At 42.2% G+C, this 18,872-nt stretch overlaps 1 protein-coding gene across 1 annotated transcript in view; it reads left to right on the forward strand.

Annotated features, from left to right (window-relative positions):
* CTNNA1 (catenin alpha 1) overlaps positions 1 to 18,872 on the forward strand; it is a 167,475-nt gene that overhangs the window by 143,233 nt on the left and 5,370 nt on the right. Inside the window, exons 11-13 of the mRNA XM_053913257.1 lie at positions 8,293 to 8,449; positions 15,506 to 15,706; positions 16,267 to 16,418. Of these exons, the coding sequence (XP_053769232.1) occupies positions 8,293 to 8,449; positions 15,506 to 15,706; positions 16,267 to 16,418 (510 nt within the window). The remainder of the gene's footprint in view (positions 1 to 8,292; positions 8,450 to 15,505; positions 15,707 to 16,266; positions 16,419 to 18,872) is intronic.

Below are 18,872 nucleotides of genomic sequence, written 5' to 3' on the forward strand. Positions count from 1 at the left end.
GGGTGGCCATGCCATATCGCACAGGTTTGAGTTTACCATCAGAAAGCATCCTTTGTCCTTCCCCTTTGTAATTTCATTTCTCCCGCTAGAACACAACTCAAGGGCTTAGACAGACAGTGGGCAGACCACACTTGGTATTGGGTATATGCCCTGAATAAAAAGGTGTTTTCCAGGTGTGATTATTCTCTCCCAGTTTCTCACCTGGGCTCATTCCTACCCTTGCTTACAAGGGGCAAGAGTAGGAATGAACTGGGCAGGTTCAGTGATGGCAAATACAATAGCCATTTGCAGGCATGGTAATGACATCATGTGCATTACCAGATGCCATTTTTGCATATATCTGTCGAGTTCTCCCATCACTATTTATTGCAGAGAGCCTGTACCATGCTGTTTTGATTGCTATAGCCTTGTAGTATAGTTTGATATCAGGTAGCATGGTACCTCCAACTTAGTTCTTCTTTCTTAAGATTGCAGAGGCTATTTGAGTTTTTTTGTGGTTTCATAACCATTTTTGGAATATGTGTTCTAGTTCTGTGAGATATGCCATTGGTATTTTAACAGGAATCACATTGAATCTATAGATTGTTTTGTGTAGTATGGATATTTTAATGATATTAATTCTTCCTATCCATGAACATGGAATATGCTTCCACTTTTTTGCATCTTTATCAGTTTCTTTCTTCAGTATACTATAATTTTCCAAGTACAGGTCTTTTACCTCCTTGCTTAAATTTATTCTCAGGTACCTTATTTTGTTGTTGTTACAATTGTAAATGAGAATGTTTTCTTAATTTCTCTTTTTAATGGTTTATAATAGATGTGTAAAAATGCCACCAACTTTTTTTAAGTATATTTTATTGATTATGCCATTCCAATTTCCCCATTTTCCCTCTTTATCCCTCCACCCCCCAACCCTCCAGCATTCTCCCCCCTCCCTGTTAGTTCAAATGTTCATGGGTTGTACATATAAGTCCTTTGACTTCTCTGTTTCCTATACCATTCTTAACCTCTCCCCATCTATTTTATGCCTACCAATTATGCTTCTTATTCCCTGTACCTCCCCCCCGCCCCAATTTGTCCCCTCCTCACTGAAAACCCTCCATGTGATGTCTATTTCTCTGATTCTGTGCCTGTTCTAGTTGTTTGCTTAGTATTTGTTTTCATCATCGTTGTTGTTGTTTTAGGTTCAGTTGTTGATAGTTGTGAGTTTGTTGTCATTTTACTGTTCATAGTTTTTGATCATCTTCAATTTCTTAGATAAGTACCTTTAACATTTCATATAATAAGGGCTTGGTGGTGATGAACTCCTTTAACTTGACCTTATCTGGGAAGCACTTTATCTGTCCTTCCATTCTGAATGATAGCTTTGCTGGATAGAGTCATCTTTGTGTAGGTCCTTGCCTTTCATGACTTAAAGTACTTCTTTCCAGCCCCTTCTTGCCTGTAAGGTCTCTTTTGAGAAATCAGCTGACAGTCTTCTGGGCACTCTCATAAGGGGAGTTTGTAGACAACTCTCTTCTTTCCTTTTGCTGCTTTTAAGATTCTCTATTTATCTTTAATCTTGGGTAACTTGATGATGTGCCTTGTTGTGTTCTTCTTTGGGACACTGAACTTCCTGGACTTCTGGAAGCCTATTTCCTTTGCCAGATTGGGGAAGTTCTCCTTCATTATTTGTTCAAATAAAATTTCAATTTCTTACTGCTGTTCTCCTTCTGGCACCCCTATAATTCGGATATTGGAATGTTTAAACTTTCCCCAGAGGTTCCTAAGCTTCTCTTTACTCTTTTTGAATTCTTGTTTCTTCATTCTGTTCCAGTTGGATGTTTATTTCTTCCTTTTGTTCCAAACCATTGATTTGAGTCCTGGAGTCCTTCCTGTCACTGTTGGTTTCCTGATTATTTTGCTTTATTTCACTTTGGATAGCTTTCATTTGTTCTTTCATTTTTCATTCAAGCTCAATCAGTTCTTTGAGCATCTTGATTACCAGTGTTTTGAATTCCACATCAGATAGGTTGGCTATCTCTTCACCACTTAGCTCTTTCTCTGGAGTTTTTCTCTGTTCTTTTATTCGAGCTGTATTTCTTTGTCTCGGTGCACCTGTGAAGTTGGAAGGGGGCTGAGCCTTAGGTTTTCACCAGGGCAGGACAACCCTCTTTGCTGTGCTGTGGCACTGGCTGTGGGGGAGGCGCCAGAGAGGGAACAAATGCAGCTCACCTGCATGGCTCTAGCCTACTTTCCAACGTGTGAGATTGGGAGTTTCTCCCACCATGGCAGCCCCGCATAGTCCACAGTCAGCTCTGAGTCTCAGTTTCCCGTTTAGCCAGCCCCACCCACGTGGTCCACTGTCTCCTGGCGTCCTTTCAGTCAGCGCTGCCTGCACTTTCCACTGCCTTGCCATGGTCCTTTCAGCCCATCCCGCCCACACAGTCCTCTGCCTTGCCGGCCTGGGTTCTTTCCATCCACCCCACTGCCCGTGTCCCTCCTACCAGTCTGGTTGGTCTGGTTGACTGTTTCTTTAATTCCTTGGTTGTTGGAGTTCCATGCAGTTTGATTTTCTGCACTTCTGGTTGTTTATTGTTTTTAGATTGGTTGTTATCCTCCTTTTGGTTGTGCAAGGAAGTGAAGGGTTTCTACCTATGCTTCCATCTTGGCTGGAACTTCCAATTTCTGAATATTAATTTTGTATCTTGCTAATATACTGAAATTTGTAAGTTTTAGCTAGTAGTGTTTTGGTGGAGTCTTTAGGATTTTCTATATACTGTATCATGCCATCTACACATAATGACAGTTTTACTTCCTCCTCTCCAATTTGGATGCCTTGTATTTCTCCTTCTTGTCTGATTGGTGTGACTAGGACTTTCGGTACTATGTTAAATAAAAGTGGTGAGAGCGGACGTCCCTGTCTTGTTCCTGATCTTAAGGGAAATGCTTGTAGTTTTTGACTGTTGAGTATGACGTTGGTAAATGGATGCTGGGTTTTATCAAATGCTTTTTCTGCATCTATTGATATGATCATGTAATTTTATCCTTCATTTTGTTTTTGTGATAGATCATGTTTATCGATTTGCAAATATTGTACCAGCCTTGCACCCCCAGAATAAATGCCACTTGGTCATGGTGTATGATATTTGAAATGTATTGCTGGATCCAGTTTGCTAATATTTTGTTGAAGATTTTAGTGTCTATGTTCATCAGGGATATTGGCCTATAATTTTCTTTCTTTGTAGTGTCTTTATCTGGTTTTGGAATGAGGATGGTGCTGGCTTCATAAAATGAGCTTGGAAGCCTTCCCTCCTCTTAAAAATTTTGGAATAGTTTGATAGGGATAGGTGTGTGTGCTTTGAATGTTCAGTAAAATTAGGCTGTGAAGCTGTCTGGTCCAGGACTTTTGTTTGCTGGGAGTTTTTTGATTACTGCTTCATTTTCATTAGTTGTAATTGGTCTATTCAGATTTTCTGATTCTTCTTGATTCAGTTTTGGGAGATCGTATGTTTGTAAGAATTGATCTGTTTTGCCCAGATTGTCCAATTTGTTGTCATATAGTTGTTCATAAATATTTTCTTACAATCCTTTGTATTCCTTTGTTGTCAGTTACTTCTCCTCTTTCATTTCTGATTTTATTTATTTGGGTCCTCTGTCTTTATGAGTCTGGTTGAAGGTTTGTCAGTCTTGTTTATCTTTTCAAAGAACTAGCTCTTGGTTTCATTGATTTTTTTTTTTTAATAGCTCTATGTCATTTATTTCTACTCTAATCTTTATTATTTCCTTTCTTCTACCTACTCTGGGCTTTGTTTGTTGTTTTTTTTCTAGATCTTTTAGCTGTATGGTTAGTTGTTTGAGATTTTTTCTTGTTTCTTGAGAGAGGCCTATGATGCTATGAATTTCCCTCTTAGAACTGCTTTTGCTGTGTCCCATAGGTTTTGGGTGGTTGCGTGTTTATTTTCATTTGTTTCAAGGTAACTTCCAATTTCTTCTTTGATGCCATTGTTGACCCTTTCATAGTTTAGTAACATGTTATTTAGCTTCCATGTGTTTGAGTGTTTTTCTTCTTTTTTTAATTGTAATTGGTTTCTAGTTTCATACCATTGTGATCGTAAAGATGCTTAATATGATATCTATCTTATATAGAGATGATCTCACTATTTTTCTTAGTTCATTATGTGAGAAATGAGCATTGTACATTTATGTTAATATAAACTCAGCACTTTAGTAATTCATATAGCCTGATTTAAATAAAACATGGCCTTTCTTGGGAATCTACACAAGGGTGAATTAAGTATTTGAAGCCAGTACTTGTCTACATTTCTTTTTGTTTTTTTTTTTTTTACTTTTCACTAACTAAATTGAGAACTTACAAAATTGTACATTCTTCTACCTCCTTAGACTTCTATGTTACTTCTCCCATTGTGCTTGTGGCAACACTGATCATTTCTGTGGCTGACAGGCTGGAGAAGCATCAAAACAGTACAGCCCCGAACAGGCCTGGTCTGTAGGTAGTGAGAAGATGCACAGCTCTTTAAAGAACATCTGAGGCACATGGGCCAGGCAGCCTGCGGCCTCAGCTCTCACTCGTCTATTATTTCACAACCATGGGACCATCTACCTTCGAATCACCTCATTTTCTACTCCCTGTTCTCCAATCTTTTCTTACAAAGCAGTTTCACAGAAGAATTCAAAGGAGATGCTTCCAATTAAAAGTTTTTGTCAGCATTTTCTGTGTATCTCCCCGCTCCCTTCCTACCACGCACAGAGAGGTCTGCAGGTAACAGGCCTCAAGAGACACTGCAGTCTCCCCGTAAGGCTTGCATGTTGATGATGGTCTTGTTTTCTTCTTCTGTAAAGTTTGATTTCCATATCATAAAAGCTGGAGGTGTTTCTTTCTCTCCTGTTTTTTTGTTTAGTTTGTTTTATTTTTCTTGATAAGTCTGTATAATGGGTACTAGTCCTTTTTTAACGGTTTGGAAGAATTTAGCAATGAAGCCATGTGGCTTGGAGTTTTCTTCATGGAAATGTTTTCAACAGTGAATTCAGTTTTTTAATAGATATCAGGGTATTCAGATTAGCTGTTTATTCGTGGGTGAATTTGGGTAATTTGCATTTCATCAATTGCACTCTATTTATTTATTTTTATTCTTAGAGGGGAAGGGAGGGAGAGAAACATCAATATGTGGGTGCCACTCATGCACCCCCATAGTGGGGAGCTGGCCTACAACCTACACATGTGCCCTGACTGGGAATCAAACTGGCCACCATTTGGTTTGCAGGCTGACACTCAATCCACTGAGCCACACCAGCCAGGGCTCTATTATAATTTTTTTCCTTCTGCTTGCTATGGGTTTAATTTGCCCTTCTGTCTCTAGTTTCTAAAGATAAAGGATTTTAGATCACTAATTTGAGACTTTTTCTAATGAACACTCAATGCTATCCATTTTTCTCGAAGCACTGCTGTAGCTGTATCCCACAAAGGTTGGTGTGGAATGGTCAAGAAAGACCTCACTGACAAAGCGCTGTGGAAGGCGTGTAGTCCTCCTGAGTTAGGGTGGGTGGTATTAGCTATATTTTACAAATAACAAGAGGAAGTTCTAGAACAAAATGTCATTTCAGAGTTGGACTCAGAACTTAGTGGGTTCATAGAGCCCTCTAATTTGCATTTCTTTGTGAGACTACATTTTCCCCCTAGTTGTTTCCTGGGCATTTGTGACTCACCTTCGGTAAGGCATCCGTGTCTTTCCTCTATTTTCTCCCGATACTTCGCTGTTCCCCTGATTTACCTAACATGAAGTACTTCATCTGTCATATATACATACTTAAATACAAAAGTAACATAGTTAGATTTCTAAATTGACTTCTCCAGTTGTTATTTGGAAATAGAGGAGCATTTTCTAAGACATAAAAAACAATTTCTGTTTAGGTTTTTGTTTAGTAAATGCATACATAAATATATTCTTCTAGCCTTGTAATTTTAAATTTAACTCATCTCTCTGGACACAATCTGAGCACATAAATATAAGTATGAAGTGAAGCTATAACTTTTTCTCAAAATAGCCCACCAGATATAGAAAGTGTACCTTTTGCCACCCATATGTGATAGCACTTTTATCATAACACTGAATTTGTTTTATGATGGGGTCTGTTTTTAGACTATTCTGCTCTAATTACTTTAGCTTTATATTATAAACTATCTCTCCTCCTTACTCTTGCTCTCTATCCCCAAGATTTTTTGGCTATTCTCAGCAATTTATTGTTCCAGGTTAATTTGTGATGAAATGTCAGTCTTCTCCTAAACATAGAATATATTTCTATTTATTCAAGTTTCTAAATGTACCTCAGAGAAGTTTAGTCACTTCTTGCTACTTCAGTCCAGTGGGTTTCTTTACAAATTTAATCCCACATATTTTGCTCTTAATCACTTTTACGAAGATCTGACAGTTTATCATTTTCTGTACTTTTTATATAATATGAAACTAACTGTGATTTTTAAAAAGATATTTTTAGAGAGAGGGGAAGGGAGGGAGAAAGAGAGGGAGAGAAACATCAGTATGCAAGAGATACATCTATTGGTTGCCTCTCATGCGCCCCCAAATGGGGACCTGGCCTGCAACCCAGGCATGTGCCCTGACTGACTGGGAATCAAACCAGCGACCTTGCAGTTCGCAGGCCGGCATTCAGTCCACTGAGTCACACCAGCCAGGGCCATTTTCTGTTCTTTTTGATAGCATATAGAAAAGCTACTGATTTTCATATATATTTTCTTTAGCTACCTTAATGAACTCTTATTAATTCTAAGATTTCCTAGATAAAGATCATTTGCATGGAAAAGTAATTTTGTTGTCTGTTTTCCGACAGCTTTTTCTATTATTTCAGTATCCCACTTTATACATTTCTAGTTTTAATTTTCTAAGAGTCATCAAAAATGAGTACAGTGGAATCTTGGTTCTCAAACTTAATTCATTCCAGAAAACTGTTCGAGAAGCTATTTGTTCGAAAACCGAATCTCCTTTGTTTATAGCCAGAGAGACGTGTGACTGATCGTACAGGGATCAGCATGAAAGAGTTGTCAGGCAGAGAATCAAGACCCGAAGTTTCGTTAGACGACTGAGATTTTCTGAGAACTGAATTGTTCAAGAGCCAAGGTTTGACTGTATTTGTCAGGGGTCCTTTGTAAACAGTTTTGTAGTCAAAATGAGAATGTTAACCTTAGGCAAGGGACTGTTCCTCCATTATACTGCATGAAATAAGAACAAAAGAAAGCAATTTTCTCTCTGTAATGGAAAATTATCTTAGTATTTAAAACATATAATTAAGTCAGTGCCCATGTTTTACTTGGCTCTCTTTGGAAATATTTTCTTCAGCCAAATACTCTTACAAGGTAGAGCTCCACTCTGATCCATTGATACATGAATGAGTTAATGAGTTAATTAATGAAATATGTAGCCCACACTGGTGAAGCACCCAGTGGAACTGAATGGCAAGAAGGAAAAGAGACAAAAAACAAGCCTCGAAATAATGAATATAGGAGACCACAGCATTACACATGAGAAATATAGGGTGTCTCTTCTTCCAAATAATTTATTGTCCAAACTCACATACTTTTGAAAGTAGTGGGCTATCAGTAATTACTAACTGGGGTGGCATAGTCCCCCTATGCCTAGGAATCTTTCATTGATTGTCTTGATAGCCTTTCACTTCCAGTTGTTCAGGGAGGAAGAGGAACGGTCTCACCAGTCCAGTGGGCTAATTCTTCACTTTGTTACAACTGCTGTCTTTGGAGGCTCCGTCTGTGGCGTGTTCCTCCAGTGTATTAGGAGTTTTACACGTGACCTGAAGGCATGTGGTTCCTATTTCATAAGGTGGAATAACAAAGTTAATGCTTTAAACAGATATTTAATGATATGAAGTATTTAAAAGAAGAAACAAGATAGTTTTACGTACCATATAATTCTAATTGTGTATTTTGTGGCATGTTTACATACATATGTATATGAGGAGAAAAAGCCTAGAATGTAGTATCAAAAATTACAGACTTGCTATCACAGAGTGGAAATACTAGATTTTTGTAATTGTCCATAGTTTCAATGTATTACTGTTTTTCTATATTTCAAACATGTTGCTCCTACATTCACATATAAGAACCTATTGTTTAACACTTCTGTCTTTGTGTTATGGTGAAATTTTCATTGTCCTGTGAGGTGCATGTGAGACAAAGCCACAGCCACTCTACTAACCTATTGTCCCATCTGCTTTATTTTGATGACTCTGAAAGGTCAGCAGTGAACTCTACTCTCTTTGCAGGTTATCAATGCTGCATTGGCTTTAGCAGCAAAACCACAGAGTAAACTGGCCCAAGAGAATATGGATCTTTTTAAAGAACAGTGGGAAAAACAAGTGCGTGTTCTCACGGATGCTGTCGATGACATTACCTCCATTGATGACTTCTTGGCTGTCTCAGGTAATGAGCTGGTTCTCTGGAGAAGCACGTGAGGACGCGCACACTTCCTTTTGCCCGACTTTGTAATAATTGACGATGAGAATGCCCCCAAGTCAGGGCAGTTGAATTATTCTAGCAATCTATTGTGCTGGTTTGCATTTTAATTAAAAACAAAACAAAACAAAAGAAGCTACTACAGGCCCCTAGCCAGTGGGAGGTGGCATCGGAGGGTTTCCCTCGTGGTGGGGCTGGTCTTGGTCTTAGAAGCATGAATTAGGAAGTAGCTGGCAGAGGTTTGCACCTGTGACCTGTACAGCACCGTAGCCCTCCACCCCTCTTCCTGCTGTTGTGTTTAGAAAAAATATGTCCTTTGTCCTAGTAGAGGCCGTGGTTATTTGTTATGAGCCAGTGAAACTTAGGAGACAGGAATCCCAACACCATCACCTTTAGTTTCTTTTGTGGAATTTTTTTTTTTCCTTGCTTGGAAATCTCTCTCCCTCACAAGTGATCATAGTTGAACTGCCTACTTTTTGAAAGACTCTGTCTGCATGATGCACAGACAGAAAACAGAGAAGAAATATTTAAGTGCCATTTAATTATGAACTTACAAAAATAAATCTGAGTAATTCACCTCACAAAAACAGTTGATTTCATTATATAAACAAACTGGTAATGATAGTAAATTGCATTCATATAGGAAATGTCTGTCAACTGCAATTCACTGTTCATCATACAGAGATAAATTTCCATCCATCTCCTTCGAGTTGAGCAAGTATAAACGCATTTTCCATTTAATGGGGCTTCTGCTGCCCTTGGCTGCACTGCTTGCTGTCTGGAGGTGCCAGACTTCCTGAGGCCAGCAGTTGTGGGCAGTGTCAGCGGCTGGGTACTTGTAGGGCTGGAACTACCTGTCACCCCAGGGAGCCATAGGCTGGACCGTAGGAAAGGCGAACGGCAGTGGGGCTTGAAACAGAAGCGGGCCTAAGAACACGCACAGCACAGTCCTCCAGCAGTGACCTGTGTAAGGTGACAGGGTGTTCCGCATACCAATGTTCCCCTGTCTCTGCCGGCTTTCCTTGGGATTGGTGGCTCTAATGGATAGAGTGAGGAGCAGGCAAGATGTAAACTGCACAAAAGGGGCGAGCCGTGCTGTTGCAGGACTGCCAAGTTACAGGTGCTGGTGCTTCAGAGCAAAAACCCATTTGCAAGCACATCTTTGCAGGTGCCCAAAAGGCAGCATGGCTTTTTTTGGAAATCATGGCCGTCCCATTATTTTTCCCAATGAAATACTGAATTATTCTTTTTCGTAGGTTTAGAGGAAAACATTCCATCTTCATAGCACTTTTAAATTTGAGCAAACAACTAATTCTGAACTCTCAATGCAAAGCTCCCCTCTGGAGAAAGCTATGCCATTCCTGAACTTCCTTTTTTTTGTGATTAGGGTGGGTCTCTCTCAGGCTTGGTCTCTAGGGATTTTCAGTCTTTCTTACAGCAGAATAAAAATGTAAGAGCATCAGAGGTCCCTCATGCGTCATCCTTCAAATCAGAGAACAAAAGGGATTCTGTGGTGTGCGGATCCAGGCCGTATCTTTAGGATGTGTAACGTAACACAGAAGAATGGCAAAGAGAGATCAGATTCTGTAACAGATGCACTTTGGTTTGGTGTGTGCAATTTTTACGCCGACGTGGAAAGTATAAGGGTTGACTTGATGGAAAGGAGTGTAGACAGTTTCCGGTTAGCATATAAAACACAGAATGATTGTTTCAGTCCGAAAGTAGTGGTGGTTTCAGAGCATCTGAATTTTAGAGATCTCCCCTGGTATGTTTCTGTAATGTTTTGTCACAGACTTTCTTAGCAGTGTCAAGTAATTAAATAATTAAAATTCCTCTAATTTTTATGACATACTTCTTAGGGGCATGGGATGAAGGGAGGAGACAGGCAAACCTGTGCAGAATTCCACATTAACCAGCTAATTTCTAGCATTCAGACTCCTTTTTGTCTTCACATACCTGCTTCACTCACGGCAGCTTTAGCACTTTTTATGTGGGGAGACATCTCTAGTCCCCCCATCTCACGTGACGCACAGCCTTTGTAAGGAAGTCCTGGTTGGCTGTCATTGAGAACAACCTCAGTTCTAACTGGGCAGGCCCCCGCTGGTCCCAGATCTTGGTCCTCGTGCCACTCAGCATCTCCGGATGTGCTCCGTGGGTTGGAGAGCAGGCGCCATCTGCAGTACTCACGCGCAGTCTTTAGATGAGAAGCCCTGGCTTGGCCTCACCCTGACCTGCCCCCTTGGCCGGTGTCCCCTCACCCTCACACAGTTGCTTCAGGAATCCCCTCAGCGAGGGAGTGTGTTTCTCAGTAGAAGGGCTGCCAGGCAAGTGCCCAGCACGGGGTTTGGCTTAAGGCTGGTGGGCTTCCAAAAATGTCGCCAGATGAAAAGTGAGAATGCTGCTTGACGTATTGGAGAGTTTTTGTGGAATATTTCCACTAAAAATCTAACCCCATCACATTCCCTTTTGGAATCTGTGGGGACTGGATGTTTGCTGTAGCCCATCCAAGGGGCAGTTATTTAGGAAATAGGACTGAGAGGACCCTGTACAGCTTTATTTCTGTTGTTCCTGGATATTCTGTTCCATTGGTTCCAAAAGTTCTCTAATACTTACATCACAAAGCATATCCTAAATTCGTGGCTGAACAAGTAATTGTCAGCCCTGCCAGGTGGCTCTGTCGGTTGGATCACCGGCCGTACACCGAAGTCTGACCCCAGTCAGCGTGCACGTGGGAGGCAACCGGTCGATGTCTCTCTCTCACATTGATGTTCCCCTCTCTCTCTTCCTCCCTCCCTCCCTCCAAATCATTTAAAAAGCATCCTTGGATGAGGATTTAAAAAAAAAAAAAAAAAAAGAGGTAGTGATCATCTTGTGTATAAATCTGGTAATCTGGTGAGGTCACCGAGACCCTGATGCCAGTGTTTTCTGAATCTGCAGGGCGGGGGGGACTTGGGTTACTGCATCAAACACAAGGCAGTGGCACTTGCAAATAGGTGTGTGCATGCCACCCCCAGGGAAGAGGGTATAGGGTCTCCTTTTCCCCAAGCTGTTGTATTCACAATGCTGCCGTGTAAATATTGGCGATCATTTAGGGTGCTAGAGAGCACTCACCAAACCATGGATATATTTACATGGACGGATCCCTTAAGGATGGTGGTTTGAAATTTATCAAAGTGATAAAGACTGTTTACATTTCATTTGAATTGTATTTGATAAATGTTTTCCATGGAAATGCAATTTACTTTCTCATTCGTTTACTCTGCTTCCATGTGGAAGTTTTGGGTTTTTTTTTAATTTTTAAAGATTCAGTTGGTTCTAACTGGTTTATTACATTTCTTTACCAGATGTTCTTAGAAACATATAATATATTGCATTAGATACTTCGGGGCAACACACAAGGGTGGTATCAGTGTGCTCAAAGAATTTGGTCTGATTTGGAGGACATTAAATAAAAGGATTATTGTAGCTAGTTTTTGTTTTTGTGTTTAATTGCAAAACTGCAAAACTGAAGAGTTTCTCTCCTTTGAGGAAGAGGTACAGGTAGCTGAACTCCCTGCCCGCTAGCTGTGTGACCTCAGGCAAGTCACTCAGTATTTCTGTCTGCCATTAATTTCCTCATTGTGATTTTTAAAAAAGAAATGGCTACCGTTTAGTTAAATGTCAATCACTCAGAATGTTCCCTGTTATTTATTAAGTTCATGATATAACATATTGTGTCCTATGTGTGCGTAAGATGGCATCAAGAAAGATGTTTGGAGCAAAGGCTGTGTCGTACATTGTGGACTGAAGTATAAGTTATGCGTCCTTTTTGGAGAATGCTGCTTGGCTTGGTTCCTGGATGGCAATTAGGCACCAAACATCTACTTTAAACATATATGCCTTTGAGTTAACAAAAACCCATTGCTAGAAACTTTCCCCAGAGACATGTACACAAACGCTTGCCAAAATACCTGTACAAGGATGTTCACTTCAACCAAAATGTGTGAGAGAAGGCCAGACAAGTGAATTATGGCCCCTCCATCTATTAATAGGGTACTACATAGCCTTTAAAATAGATGAGGTAGGTCTGTAGAGACAGACCTGGAAAAGTTTTCAAGCGAAAAACAGGCATAATAGTGTCCATAGTATGATCTCTTATAGATAGATTGTTGTATGTGTATGAGTGTCGTCCCCCCCCCCCCCATTAGAAGCACCTACAAAAAAGATTGTATTGAATAACCAGAGTCTTTAATGAACGGGTACAGATCGGTGTGTCTACTTATACTGGACCATGCCGAGTTTCCTGGGAATTTCAATTAAAGCTTAAGTAATTTTTGGTATAAATTAGTGTGGGCACCTCCAGCCCTCCCATGTTTGCACATGTCCAATAGAACATCAGTTTCCTCCTAGCACTCCAGTGTAGAGAACAGGGTTGATGCTGTGTCCTGGGTGTGTGTTGGCCTCCGCTGGCTGGGACTTTCCTAGACACAGCTGTTCAGTGAGGGTAGAAAATATTTAGCCCTGGCTGGAATGGCTCAGTGGATTGAGTGCCAGCCTGCAAACCAACAGGTTGCTGGTCAATTCCCAGTCAGGGCACATGCCTGGGTTGCAGGCTAGGTCCCCAGTTGGGGAGCATGTGAGGGGCAACCAGTCAATGTATCTCTCACACATGGATGTTTCTCTCCTTCTCTTTCTCCCTTCCTTCCCTTACCTCTAAAAATAAATACATCTTTTTTAAAAAGTAGAAGCAAGAGTCCTGGCTGGTATGGCTCAGTGGATTGAATGCTGGCCTGCAAACCAAAGGGTCACTGGTTCGATTTCCAGTCAGGGGACATGTCTGGGTTGTGGGCCTGGTCCCCAGTATGGGGCTTTGTGAGGGGCAACCACACCTTGTCGACCACTTGCCTCTCGTACACGCCCTGACTGGGGACAGAACCCACAACCCTGGCGTGTGCCTTGACTGGGAATTGAACCCATGACCTTTCATTTTTCTGGACAACACCCAACTAACTAAGCTACACCTGTCAGAACTCCATTAATTCTTATAATTGGTTCAAATATTACCCCCTAAAATTTGTTTATGTAAAAATTTTAATGTTTTCTCTTTAAATAGTACAACAGTTTAAATCCTAACAAGTCTAATTTTTTACTTAGTAGACACTAAATTACAGCCTTTTTAACTATTGTGGTTGTTCATTTTTCCCTTTTATAATAGGAATTCTTATTACATTCTTGCTTTCCTTGGAAAGATATTTTATTGATTGATATTTAAAGACTTTCAGAGCAATTTTAGGTTCACAGCAAAATTAAAAGGAAGGTAGAGAGTTTCCCATTTCATTTCTATTTCCACACATGCTCAGCCTTCCCCACTTTCAACATCGCCCACCATAGTGACCCCTTTGTTAAAATTAAATAACTCAAAGTCCATAATGTACGTTATTGTTCACTCTCAGTAGTTTACATTATGTAGTTTTGAACCATTGAGCCCATCACTATAGTATCTCATAGAGCATTCACTGCCCTAAAAAAATCTTCGCGCTGCCCATTCCTCCCACCTCCTTCCAGCCTCTGGCAACCCCTGATCTTTTTACTGTCTCCATAGTTTTGCCTTTTCCAGGGTGTCATGTAGCCTGAATCACATAGCATGTAGCCTTTACAGATTGGCTTCTTTCACTTAGTAATACTATGCGCTTAAGATTATTCCATGTCTCAGTGGTTTGGTAACTCATTTCTTTTTAGTGCTAAATATTCCATTATCTAGACGTGCCAGTTTGGTTTATCTGTTCACCCACTTGAAGGACATCTTGGTTGCTTTCAGTCTGCTATAAACATCTATATGCAGGGTTTTATATGGACATAAATTTTTATCTTCTTTGGATAAATACCAAGGAGTGTGATTGCTGGATCATGTGGTAAGAGTAGGTTCAGTTGTGTAGCAAACCTGAGGCTTCCTGTTGTGCCCCTTGCCCACCCGCCCCGTGGCGCCCAGGCAGCGCTGTCGTTCTGGCTGGCAGTGGTCTCTGGGTGAGCGAGAACACTCCCTTCCCATTCCGGGTCTGCCCCTACGGATCGACCTCATCCACTGTGACGGCTCTGTAGTGCCCGTAATTTATTACCCACTTTGCTCTCGAACGTTTGGATTATCTAAGCTTTGCTACTGTTGATGAGGTTGAAGCAAACTCCTTATTCTGAGGTTCTCAGGATCTAGTGTGAAGCTTTTTACTTTGAGGAAAAATAGTTTTGGAGGGTCTTCTGATTCTAGCTCTGTGTTTGGTAGGAGCCACTTGTCAGCTTAACAGAATTCAAGGATTTCCACAAATTTCACAACAGGCCTACCTGTAGCCCATAAAAAGGTTACAAAATGTTTCCCCTGAGGTTTGCTCCCTCAGCACCCTCCCGAAGAGGCTTCAGTCTGCTTCCCAGCACCGTCTCCTGCCCCAGGACTGTGCTGGCTTCTTGGTAGAGTCTCGGGCTCCTATCGGCATCTACTGGAGAGGTGAGGGCCTGGGGGGGTAGTCTTAGAGTGAACCTTTTCTAATTTAGACTTTGTTCTGGATACAAGATCAGTGAAATTATTTAAGGTAAAGAGAAGTTAAGGTTTCTGTTCTCTGAATTGTCTACTTGGCTAAACAGCTTTGCCTTAAAGATGGGCCTCTTTCTCTATTTTTAAATCTGGAATGAAGATTGTTATGCTTGGAGGTGATTACAAGTTGAATTTCTGTGGAACAGCTAATCCAACAGTTAATCTGTTCTCTTCAGTGAAATGACACATGTAAAGCTTTTGGCACCATAGCTGGCATTGAATGACACACGCCAGCTTCCAAGTAATTGTCATCTCAGCATAGGGGGTACAGTCAGTATTGTGGGAGCTGTGGTGTCAGGTGGGTGTTCACTTCATAAGGTACATACATGACTAATCACTATGTTGTACACCTGAGAACTTACATGTCAAAAGTAATTGAAAAAAATTGAAAGGAAAAATAATTGTCCCCTTCCTGTGGAAGGCCGCCTCCTCCCTTACTCAGCTTTTTGCTTGTTCCTCAGAGAATCACATATTGGAAGATGTGAACAAGTGTGTCATTGCTCTCCAAGAGAAAGATGTGGACGGGCTGGACCGCACAGCAGGTGCAATCCGAGGCCGGGCAGCCCGGGTCATTCATGTAGTCACCTCGGAGATGGACAACTATGAGCCAGGGGTCTACACAGAGAAGGTGCTGGAAGCTACCAAGCTTCTCTCCAACACAGGTATGGGAACTCCCTGCTTTACTGGTGCCCCCCACACAGAGACAGCCTGGTGGGCTAGGCCATCTGATTGGTCCAGGCTCTACGGCTGGGAAATGGACCAGGACTCAGGTCTTATGACAAGAGTTTTGGGTTGTACATCACACTCGTGAGGCGTTGGTCAGACCAATTAAGGCCTCACAGACATGTTTCCTTCATGTGGGTCCCATGATTAATGATGGGAATAATTTCGAACACACTCTTTAAGATGAACTTTGCAGTTAAGTCTTCTGTTGGTGAATAAAGGCTAAATTAAGGAGGGCCCCATTCTTAAAGCAATGCCTCATGTTAATCATCTCACTTCAAGTTCTTAACCATCCAAACCCTATACTGCAAAATCCAGTCAGAGACGAAAATGGCGATTTGATCTTTGTAAAGTACGGCATTTAATTTATTTCAGCATTAACATTTGTCACAGAGGTAGAAGCAGAGGCTCCTCTTTCTGAGTGAGGATTTAGGGAGGGCTGGTGGAATGACAGTGGCTGCCGGGCCGGCGGGGTCTGCCATGCCTCTCTTGTGCACAGTTATGCCACGTTTTACTGAGCAAGTAGAAGCTGCTGTGGAAGCCCTGAGCTCGGACCCCGCCCAGCCCATGGATGAGAACGAGTTTATCGATGCCTCCCGCCTGGTGTACGATGGCATCCGGGACATCAGGAAAGCGGTGTTGATGATAAGGGTGAGTAACTGCGTTCCAGATGTTTTAATAGCTCTTTCTTGTCATTTGCCAAACTTGAGCAATGCATCATTCTGGAACTCAGTAGATGCTTTGGCAGTATATTAAAAGCATGAATCTAAAAGCTGTTAGAATGAATATATTTAATTACATTGTCTAAAATGACTTCTAGTTGCACATTTAGAGCTCAAACTCAGGTGGAGAATAGGAGCTAGTGTGAGCTGGCCTTGATGATTTAATTCAGGGCAAACAGTCACCACAGTATGGGGTTTCCATTCGAGGTAGAGGGAAACTACAGAAAACAAAGGCTTTTCAGTTAATTTCAGAGAAGGGATATTTCCTTAATGCAGGATGAAGTTATTCTTCCCATGGAGCACTCCTCTCTTTAAAGGGGGGCAGGCAGGATGCTAGAACCCAGTGTGTTCAGGGTGAGGATGAGGGACCGCGGTAGCCCTTGCTTGTGTTCCCTGGTTCATGGCCCAGCCTCGCGCTGTCTCAGCACAGCTGAATGAAATGCTCCCTGCTCAGGGCCCCGACTGACCCATCTTCTCAGCGAGTAGCATCTTCTCACCATCTGAAGGTCCAGAGGGCCCCTGCTGGGCTGGCATAAACTAACAGGTTGAGAAGCTACCACCCCCTCTGTAATGGGTACCCCCGGGGTATTAGGCCTGGGTCTCACAGCTGCCTTTCCCACAGCAGCTGTCCTTCCTTCACATGCTGTTCTGGGCGTAGGCGTGGGGCTCTGGAAGCCGAGAGCAGGGCCTGCCCGTGGCATGGGTGGCTGTCTTGCTATGCCGTCAGTCTCGTTGGGTCGGAAGATCTTCATTTACACACACCTTCAAGGTTTGCTAGTCAGACCTCCCAAGGTAGATAGGAATGCTGTCCCACTTTTTATCCCCTCAGCCGGGTAGCCTTAGAACCTAGCCCATTGTCGGCTGGAAACAAAGGCCCTTTATTTCTAAGGCAGTTGCGTTAGGCTGGGTCCATTTTATATACAGTGTAGAAGCTCATAGACAACACTGCACTGCTCTGGGGTGAGGAGGAAAAAACCTGTTCAGGGATTGCCTGGTTGGCTGCGCGCTGTTCCTGCAGGCCCCATTCCACCTGGACGGGTTGGGGTTGGGGGCACAGAGCTGGTGGAGCCTTTTGTTTTCCTCAGTCTTGCTGCTGCTAAAGAAAAATGGATGTTCTGCAGAGGCCTGGCTGAATGCAAGGTTAAACCCAGTGGCTCCATCTCAGTGGTGTAAAGGGGTCCCCCGGTCACATACATCGGTGTTAATGAACGCAGCCCTTTTCTCCAGAGTTCTTTCCATGATGACAAGACCCCTAGAAATAGACTAAAAGAAACCTTAATGATAAAGAGGAGGTTAATGCCTTTGGAGATTTAAGAGGGCTGGAACTGCATACTCTCCAAGAGATGCTTGCAAATTCCAGAGTCCCCATACTGGGGCAGCAAGTAGGGTTGTGGGAAATCACATCTTGGGGGCAGGCAGGCAGCTTGGATTCCTCTTCCAGCTCTGGAAGGAGTAAAATGGGCAGTGGTGGCACAGTGTTCTGCGCTCCCGGGTCAGACTGCAGGACCCTGCATTGGCGTGCTCTCTGTGGCTCCCTGGTGTCTTGTGCGCCCTCTGCTGTCCTCACCTCACTGAGGGACTGGCCTGGCCGCTGCACACGCACCCACTCCTGGCGGTTTCAGATGCTTTCTCACATGTCCTCGCCTTTCAGCTTCACAGCAAGTCCCGGGGCTGGGCTTGGAGTAGGTCCTGATGCAGATGAGGGACTTGCCTCATGCCCTGCTGTCCCAGGCAGGCCTGTCCAAGAGCCAGCCCCAGTTTTTCTGCCTGCTACCCCGCATTCCTGATAACTTGGAGAAGACATTATATTTCAAGTCAGCAGTTAATCATGCGAGGCTCGAGGTTGTACAAAATAAGAATTTTATTTCATAATTCAAGCAGAGCTAGGACCACTAATCAGTCGATCCCTTTGGTATTTACTCAGACCTTACCTGCCACATTTTTTCCTTTTACCAAAGGAAAAAAAAATAGATAAACTACATTGTCTATTTTAACTCCTCAAAACAGCCTTTGGTAACCTAAGAGAAGGCACAGTATTATTTATTTCATTTAATTTTTGTCATAAAGTAGGAAAGTTATAAGAATCTGCTTAACATTGTATAAAATAACTTCTATTTTTAATACAGTACCTTTTCTACCCAGAGCAGTTCTTACCTTTGTTTTTAGATGCAGCTATTGGACAAGTACATTAAAAAGTAAAAAAACGTGTATCAGAGAAAGTCTAGACTCTTTGTTGAAGCCCCAGTCCCCAGAAAGGAGCCCCTAGGCTCTCTGGGAAGCGTGGGGTGGGCTCTCACCTACTGCTTGTGGGGCAGACTGCCCACATGTGCATCAGCGAGGCAGGGTGAGTACTGAGTGATTCCAGCTTTATCACCCACACCTG

Source organism: Desmodus rotundus, chromosome 10 (assembly GCF_022682495.2).
Source record: "Desmodus rotundus isolate HL8 chromosome 10, HLdesRot8A.1, whole genome shotgun sequence".
Taxonomy (NCBI): Eukaryota; Metazoa; Chordata; class Mammalia; order Chiroptera; family Phyllostomidae; genus Desmodus; species Desmodus rotundus.